General features: G+C 35.9%; 1 protein-coding gene across 2 annotated transcripts in view; it reads right to left on the bottom strand.

Moving 5' to 3' along the window:
* Positions 1 to 395: 395 nt before the first annotated feature.
* VCAN (versican) overlaps positions 396 to 9,566 on the bottom strand; it is a 119,140-nt gene continuing 109,969 nt past the window's right edge. For both annotated transcript variants that reach the window (XM_049867084.1, XM_049867085.1), the window contains 3 exons: positions 7,251 to 7,395; positions 1,660 to 1,842; positions 396 to 1,514 (listed from right to left, as the gene is read on the bottom strand). In XM_049867084.1, the coding sequence (XP_049723041.1) occupies positions 1,387 to 1,514; positions 1,660 to 1,842; positions 7,251 to 7,395 (456 nt within the window). In that variant the 3' untranslated portion in view covers positions 396 to 1,386. The remainder of the gene's footprint in view (positions 1,515 to 1,659; positions 1,843 to 7,250; positions 7,396 to 9,566) is intronic.

The raw sequence follows: 9,566 nt of genomic DNA, 5'->3' as shown, positions 1-9,566 counted from the left end.
TCTTTAAACGTTAAATTAACTGGATAACGATTCAAAGTCATCTTCAGCAGTTACTTTGCTCAAATAAAGGGAAGAAATGGAGCGGGAAGAAATAGGGAGAAAGTTCAATACACACTCCACCTAATGGAAAGAAATGCCAATACTATCGCTAGATATATGTTCCTTGCTTAGAATGGGCAAACACCATTTGCTGAAAGCTATACACTTTTCCACTGTTTTCATAATAAACACTTGATGCATTCTATCCATCACATTATTCAATCAGGGACAAGGTACCTATATTATACGGTTCCAAACTGTGTGAGGGAAGTATAAAGGCTAACGCTGAAAAATAACTAGCATACTATGTCAATTTTCAGGTCTTGGAGAAAATAACATCCAATAAATTAAATCAGTATGGCTTACTTCATTTATTTATGTATGCTTCACAGCTGCAGCATTCATACATAAACATTCAAAACTTTAGAAAAGATTAAAATGGTTATATATACAAAATTTCTTTGCATGTGTTGTTTTAACAATCCCCCCACCCTCCAGAGCCCTAGGTCTATAATCAATTGAAATGCATTGATTTGTAACATTGCAAGTTAGTGTTGTGAAAGCCATTAAAAAGTCGACCTGGCTGAGTTAATAATTAGCACTTTGACCCCTAAAAAATGCTCTTGGCCATAGAAAAGTCCTCCATTCAGGCCTTTCTTGGAAGGGAAGAAAAAGGAATGCAGCAAAGAAGACTTCCATATTGCAGTCCCTAGTTCCATCAGGAGCCCATTAGCCATATTGCAGGGAAGCAAACTGCACCTTTGGCTGAGATGGGTGCAGTGACCTACAAGACTGCGTGTTTGTTAGTTGTCCGGGAAAAGCCATCCTCAGTCTTGCTGAAATATAAAGGGCAAGTGAAACGATTTCCAGCCTAAACAAACTACATAAAAGCAGCCGAACCAATGATTAAAAACCTCTAAGGCTCCGTAATCATCATTAAATATGCCTGACCTCAGTGTGACTTCTTATTTTATATACAGGATTAAAATCAACATTAAATCATCTTATTTACATTGCCATTGGTGCTGAAATTGAGCTTTTTAAATAGTACAGTAGGCTGGTATACATTATAAAATGGTCTGCACCGGAGGCAAATAGAAAACTAAAGAAATTAGATAGGCTGGAAATGGTTATTTTCTGCCCTTATTTTCTTTCTTTTTGTTTGCTTTCTTGCTGAATGCCAATACGTTCATTTAAAATGTTTGGGGAGCACGGCAACCCCAAAACGACTGAATGGTGGTCCAAGAACTCCAAACAACTGATAATACTTCTCGAGGTGATAGGAAAGGCACAGGAAGTTAGGACTTTGGCTGAAATGATGAAAACACGTGTTCGCCATTTTAGGGATCAGCGCCTCGACTCCTGCCACCTCCGAATCCAACGATGATCATGTTTGGATGAATTTACTGAATTGTCCTTTGCTGATGAGGAATTTTTAAAGTATTTCTTAGCATAAGTCCTTTGGTATGCAGATGCTACATGGAAGGAAAGAAAGAAAGAAAGAAAACACAACAATATTACTTGCTCCATACCCTAAACTACCAATACCGTAGCCGTAAAATGAGGGTGTCTAGTAGTTGTTATGGCACGGTTGTCCACTCTTTCTAAAGTACCACTTACGGTTCATGCAGGTAATTTTAGGTATAGCCCATCTTCCATTTCCTAGGCACCGGATGGTCGGAAGGTGGCGCTGAATGAAACCATCTTTGCAGTGATATCTAATCAGGGAGTTGATTTCATAACGAGGTTTCATCTTTCCAAAGGTCTTGGCATTTTCTACAACAGGGGGCTGTCCGCAAGCAACTAAAGAAAAGCAAATTGGTTATTTCCAAATAATCTTTAAATATTTCAATTAGCATTAGTTTTTTTTTTTGTTGTTGTTCTTTTTGTTTTTGTTTTTGTTTCTCATGGCACCAAACCAAGCACCTTCATCAAAGGCAATCATTCAGAATTAAGAAACGGGAATTTTTGGAGAGAAAAATTAAATGTTGAAGCTCTGTGGCTAGTTTGAATACTGGATGATGTCATCTTGAATTGCATGTTATTAAAGGGCCATAGGCTTGAAGGGTCACACATTTGTCTATCCATCTGCCAGGGCTACTTCTCTAAGAAAAAAAAAAAAAAAATCTAAAAAGCACCTGTCTTGTACCAGTGCGTGGTCCTTTGCCATTGTCTTCATCACCATTCCAAAGTACTTATTTATTACCCTCCTTTTCTTGGGACAAAAATGGATATGTAACAATGGACTATTTCACTCATTTCCCTGAAAAAAGCTTGCAGTATATAAAAAGATGATAGTTTCAAAATATGGACATAAACTCTGATGCATGAATAAAATTCCTCTTGTTTTATTTATGTTAATTTGCTCTTTTCTGCCTTCTCTATAGAGACAGGGAGAAAGAGAAGACATAGTAGTCATGCCTTTTCAAAAATTAACTTTTATTAAATGATTGGGCTTTACATTTTCTTCTTAGGTTTTTGTCTAATAAAAATGTAATTTATCTTGAATATAACTTCTTTAAATGGCATCTTAGCCATAATTTACTTTAAAAATTATGCCATAAAGCCTGCAAGACCATGTAATATTCTCTTATGAAATAAAGCAACTCTTCAATTTTTTTTTTTTTCAATGAAAGAATGATTACCAGAAACCTGGGTACCAAGATATTTGCATGTCAACATCCTGATATTAAAAGTTTACAATTATTTAAATTTATTTATATACTCAGAAAGCTGTTTATAGCCATACTGTTTTGCAATGGAGAACTCAGCCTTAACTTAATTATTTAGTTCCTCTAATTTGTATTTGCTTAATAAAACACTTTGGGATGAACAGATGCACTGCAAACAAAGCTGTCTTTAACGACACAGACCAAATGTCTCTTTTTATTCACACAAGCAATTGTCACACAGATAGACATAACCTAAAAAAAAGCATTGAAATGTCGTAGTATCTGTAACTGAGAAATTAGAAATATGAATGCATGTGACTGAGTGATCTTCACAAATTCTTACCACATAATCTGAGAATGCTATAATAATATCTCATTATCAGTCATTAAATTACACTGTACATGTGGTTTGCTGATAATCCCAATCTGGATACCTGGCACGCTTCTTTCATTGTAATATGAAAAGCCTTTACTAGGGTCCTGACGCTAGCCAGTGTCAAATGTAATGACATCAGAGTAATGCAGATGGTTAAAAATTACCAATTAGATAATTCACTATAATGGATTCTGTGCTATGCTGACCAAGTTAGAAGTTGTTTTTGTAATTATAAGGGAGCAATGTATAGATTTCTTTTAAAACTCTTCAAATGTAAACACATATTATGAAGCTAAAATAACTCAGTGAGTGTAGTATTGGCAGGGATAGGCAAATAGACCAGAAATAATCCACACATAAATGTAGGCTTGATATTTGACAGAAACAACATGGCAAAGCAGTTAGGAAAAGGTAGTCTTGGAAAATTGGGTATTCACATGAGAAAAAAATGTAATCAGTCCCCTGACTCAAGGAATTCACTGAAAATCAATTTCAGATGGTTTAAATTCATAAATACAAAAGGCAAAACTATGAAACATTTATAAATCAATATATAATATCTTGATGACTATAGGGCAGGTAATGATCTCTTAAGACATTTAAAAAAAAAGTTTAAACCATAAAGGAAAATGCAACTACTTCAAAATTAAGAATTCTGTTCATCAAAAAATACCACAGGGTAAGGGTTAAGTCGAGAAGCCCTCGTGGTGCAACATTTAAGCACTCAGCTGCTAACTGAAAGGTTGGTGGTTAGAACCCACCTGGCAGTTCCACTGGAGAAAGACCTGGAAATCTGCTGCTTCCACAAAGATTACCCTGTGGGGTAGTTCTACTCTGTTACCTTGGGTCACAATGAGTTGCAATCAACAGCACAAAACAAAGGGTTAAGACAAGCTACGAACTAAGAGAAGATATTTGCAACGCATAGACGCGTCAAGGGGTTAGTAAAAGAATATATAAAGAACTTCTACAAACCAATAAATAAAAAGATAAAAAAACCAAAAACCAGTTGCCATCAAGTTAATTCCGACTCACAGTGATACCATACATGTCATAGTAGAACTGTGCTCCATAGCATTTTCAATAGCTGGTTTTTTGGAAGTAGATTGCCAGGCCTTTCTTCTAGGGTGCCTCTGGGTGGACTAGAACCTCCAACCTTTTGGTATCAGCTGAGATTCTTAACTATTTGCACCACACAGGTACTCCAGTAAAAATATAAACAACAAATTCAAAAAAAAAAAGGAAAAGACGTGAACAAAAATTTTGCCAAAAAAAAAAAAAATCTATAAATTACCTATAAGCATATGAAAAGATATTCAGGGAAAGGTATCCAAGAAAACATAAATTCAATTATAAGAAATAATATTTTATACCCACCAGATTGGCAAAAATTTCCGATAATATCAAATGTTGGAGAAGCAGGACCTCTTACACATTGCTGGTGGGAGTGCCAATTAGTACAACTTTGGAAAACAATTTGGCATTTTCTAGTAAATGTGATGTTACATATATCCTATGACTCAGCAACTTCACTCCTAGGAATATATCCTACAGAAACTTACACAAATGTATCAGGAACAAGCTTAAAAATGATCAAAGAAACATTGTCATAGCAAAAACACTGTAAATAACCCAAATTTCCACATACAAGAGAATTGATAAGTAAAATGCTGTATAGTCATACAATGAAATATTATACAGCAGCAAAAATGAAGAAATACAGCCATAGGTGTCAACATGGATAAATCTCACAAACACAATGCTAACCACCACCACCAACAACAAAACACAAGACACAGAATACGTACAGTGTGATTCCACTTACGAAAGGGTCAAAAACATGCAAGACTAAACAATTTATTATTTAGAGATATATGCATATGTTATAATACCAAAGGGAAAAGCAAGGAAATTAAGTCATTATCTCTAAGGAGAGTTGGTATGGATGGGAATGGAAGGAACACACAGAATGCTCCAAAGATTTGCCCAAAGTATGCATTGAAGTGCTCTTAAATATATATATATATATCCCTTTCATTTATGTTGTAATTATTTTTACAATTATTTAATTAAAATAGAACTACTTAGGTCTGTGTGTTTGAAGATGTCTAAAAATTGAAAGAAGAATACAGCAGCTATATTTTGCAAAAGTCTATAGGGACTGAGGAAAAATGGTGGAATAATGGTTAAGTGCTATGGCTGCTAACCAAAGGGTCGGCGGTTCAAATCCACCAGGCGCTCCTTGGAAGCTCTATGGGGGCAGTTCTACTCTGTCCTATAGGGTTGCTATGAGTTGGTTTTTGGTTTTACAGGGATTGATAAATCAGTACCAGAATACTGATTAGCAAAGAATTGATTATACATTAGAAAAAAAAAAAAGCGGACACTAGGGAGATGAAAATACAAGAATAACCTTATTTTGTTTTGTTTTTTCCTTTAATGAGGTAGAGCCAACATTTTATAAAACTCTTTCCCCATTAGGAACGTAAACTATGATGGCACTTTTTGTGACTCTTTCTTGGCTAGAAAGAAGTGGTTTTCAATCAGTGGCAATTTTTCTCCCCATGACTCCGAGGGGACATTTGGCAATGGCTAGAGACATTTTCAGTTGTCACAACTGGCTGGGGGGCATCTAGTGCATACAGGGTAGGGATGCTGCTAAAGATTCTACAGGGCACAGGACAGTCACGCACAGCCAAAAATTATCCTGCCCCAGACGTCAATACTGCTGCTGTTAAGAAGCCATGATATAGAAAAAAAAAAAAACATAAGAAATATAAGAATGTTTGGATCATAGAATAGAAAGCATGACTCCAGGGGCCATTTGGAGAACTAAGAAGGCAAACGTGACATTCGAATAAAGACAAGCAGTTAATTAAAGACTTCTTACACTAGGAACAGGGAAAACGGCAAATACTAGATTTGCTATTTTTACAAGTCCCATTGCAGAAGTGCTGAAGAATGCACACAGTCAGGAAAGCTTCTCAGAGGGAAAGGATATTAGGCATAAGTTCTATTGTAGACGGAGAATAGGAGTGTAAAGCAGTCATTGATAGCAGCTGAGCTTCATTGGAGACTGGGGCTTTGTGTACCTTAGTGTTCTCTTTCTTATAAAAGAATTTCTCATTATTGGTGTTTAAGCCTTTCTTTAACATGTTCATACAGTATGTGTTTTTATTTTTATATTCAAAGGCAACTTAATCAAGTAGATTTTATACATTGCATTTATATCTTTTACTTGAGGTGGTAAAAACATCTGGGTTGGGACAAAATATAATTCAAATTTTAACACCATTAGAATTACAAAGAGGTTAAACATTTTTATGGACTTTCTATTTGTTCAAGGGACAAGTATAGATAGGCAGCACACTTAGAAATTCAAACATGTTGAACAATGATAAACGCAATACCCTTTTTAAAATCTGCTTTTTAAATTTTATCTGTTTAAAATCAGCTAAGCGACTCTTCTCATCATGGAGCTTCCATTAAAAGAATTTTTGATCATATCTTAAAGGTATTCAGCCATAGATATAGGGCTGGCATTTTTGTTGATGATTTATAGGTATCCAATAGGCTTCTAAGGCAATGATTACGAAACTCAAATGCCTGCGAAACCAAGCAGTTAACAAAAGAACAAGATTGCAATGAACTGAAGACCAAAGCCCTCGCTGAGGAAGGTCAGCGGTTCTCAGCTCCAGTACTTCAAATCACTGACAAGTGTGGATATGGACCAAATGGTACCAGGTCTTCTCAATGTAAAAAAGAAAAAAAAAAAAAAAAAATCCAGATTATTATGACATATCCCAAGTTTTAAATGTTGGCAACTAATTAAAAAATAAAAAAATCATTGTTTTTGCCAACAAAATAAATAGGTTTATATGCTCTTGGGTTGGCAGTTGTTTTCCTAAAAGATACTACCAAGGGGTTTTGTTATATAAATACTATACAGTTATCCTAAACACCTGAAATCTAAGGTGAGAACATTACTGAGAACAAACTTTTCAATTGTATTGGAAGTGGGAGATACTCCAAAGCAGTAAGAGATGACATCTATAACATTTTCAGGTTGTGATTCAAAGAAGGAAGATTATTCTTTCTGCATTCTCTTGATAATTGAAATGCAGATTAATTTAAATATATAATATTAATAGGGTAATCATTACCTGTTCCTTTCTTGCAGGTATAGGTAAGATGATAATTGCAGGGGACATCATTCCACTGGCCATTCTCATGCCAGATGATTACAACACAATCTTCACCAGAGGAAAAGAAGCTGTCTGGCTGGTTGGGCCTCCAGTTCTCATATTGCTGTAAGAATGGAGGGAGAAGATAACGACTTCATCATCCAAGAGTAACATATTGTAGGAGTCCCTCAGTGGAGCAAATGCTTAAGCACTCGACTGGCAGCTCAAACCCACCCAGAGGCACCTTGGAAGACATACCTGGTGATCTGCTCCCAAAAGGTCACAGGTTTGAAAACCCTACAGAGCACAGTTCTACTCTGACACACATGGGGGTTGCCATGTCAGGATCAGATCAATGGCAACTAACAACAACATATTTTAAGAGCAACATTGGCATTACGTCGCAATCACATTAGAACGGGCTCAACAATTTCTGTTGGGCCACCTAGCAGAAATAATTGTGGTGGTTAAGAAAGAAAGGAAGTTTTCCATCTTTTATAAAGACAATGTTCTACATTCTACTTTCGTGAGTAGCGTCTGGGGTCTTAAAAGCCTGTGAGCAGCCATCTAAAATACTCCACTTCAGGACCAGGGAATAATGAAGAACACTAAACATACAAGGGAAACATTAGTCCAAAGGACTAATAGACCACAACTACCATGGCCTCTACCAGACTAAGTCCAGTACAACTAGATGGTGCCTGGCCACCACCACTGACTGCTCTGACAGGGATCGAAACAGAGGGTCCCAGACAGAGCTGGAGAAAAGTGTAGAACAAAATTCTAACTCACAAAAAAAGACCAGACTTACTTGCCTAAGAGACTGGAGAAACCCTGACACCCATTTAGCTCAACAATGAAGTCACTCCTGAGGCTCACCCTTCAGCCAAAGATTGGACAGGCCCATAAAACAAAAGGAGACTAAAGGGGCACATCCAACCCAGGGGCAAGGACTAGAAGGCAGGAAAGGACAGGAAAGCTGGTAATACGGAACCCAAGGTAGAGAAGGGAGAGTGTTGACATGTCATGGGGTTGTTAACCAATGTCATAAAACAATATGTGCACTGTTTAATGAGAAACTAATTTGTTCTGTAAACTTTCATCTAAAGTACATGAAGAAAAAAAGTTTTAAACTCTGAGTGGAAAATGCATATCAGATTTTCAAAGTCTCTCTTCAACAAATGTCATTTTTTCCCCCTTTAACAATGGGATATACGTGAGGAATTTCAGTCTAATTATCTTAGATTTCTAAATATATAACCAATCCTTAATTTAAGAATCCCACCATATTATTATTACTTATAATAACATCAATGGAAGTGGAAATAAAGAAAACAATTCATAATCTCACCACTGTAATCTATGGTGTTTTCTATATCATTTTATATAGTTGTGACTATAGTACAATAGAAGCTTTATTCTTTCTCTTCTTATCTTTACTATCTGGTACCTTTCTTTATCTTATTTAATGTAATTATTTTTATCCAAATTTATTAATTTGGTAACAACATGGAGATACTTGCCCTATAAAAAAAAAAGCATATATAAATGCACGTATACATTTGTATTTGCTTGGTATATCTACACCCATCATTTTATATTCAACCTTCCTGAGCTATTTTTAGATGTGATTTCAGTAGTTTTGCTTTATGATCTAATATGAAAGCTGTTTTCTTTTAATAGGAACACATGCTTTTAAAAATATATTTTACTATAAATACTATAAATTTACTATAATGTTTGCTTTTCTTTGTATGGCAGGCGTTACTTTAGGTAATTCAAAAAGATTTTTTTGGTTTGGTGTTTCTCTACTGTTTACCCTTAAATCTGTATCTCTGGACAGTATCTACTGATTCCCCACTATAAGCAATAATATATAACCTGAAAATCATTTGCTTTCAACCATAGTAAAAAATGAAAAACCAAACCAAACTCCTTGCTGTTGAGTCGATTGCAACTCATAGCGACCCTATAGGACAGAGTAGAACTTGCCCCATAGGGTTTCCAAGGAGTGCCTGTTGGATTCGAACTTCTGACCTTTTGGTTAGCAGCCAAACTCTTAACCACTCCGGCACCAGAGTTTCCAAAATACAAGTCATTTATTTAGCAATTTTTAATGGAAGAAGCCCTCTGCTAAGTACTTGATATACATCATCTCTTATGTCAATCCAGCATGATTGGTTGTGATTTGGAACTCCCCTATCAGGAAACTTTCAGAGGTCAATAATCCAGTCTCCCACATCAGGATACTTTCAGGAGCCTGATGCAAGAGATTGAATTATTGACAGGGCTGTG

Source organism: Elephas maximus, chromosome 2 (assembly GCF_024166365.1).
Source record: "Elephas maximus indicus isolate mEleMax1 chromosome 2, mEleMax1 primary haplotype, whole genome shotgun sequence".
Classification (NCBI taxonomy): domain Eukaryota; kingdom Metazoa; phylum Chordata; class Mammalia; order Proboscidea; family Elephantidae; genus Elephas; species Elephas maximus.
The sequence above is the reverse complement of the archived record's forward strand: the minus strand, read 5'-3'. Positions and strand labels throughout refer to the sequence as shown.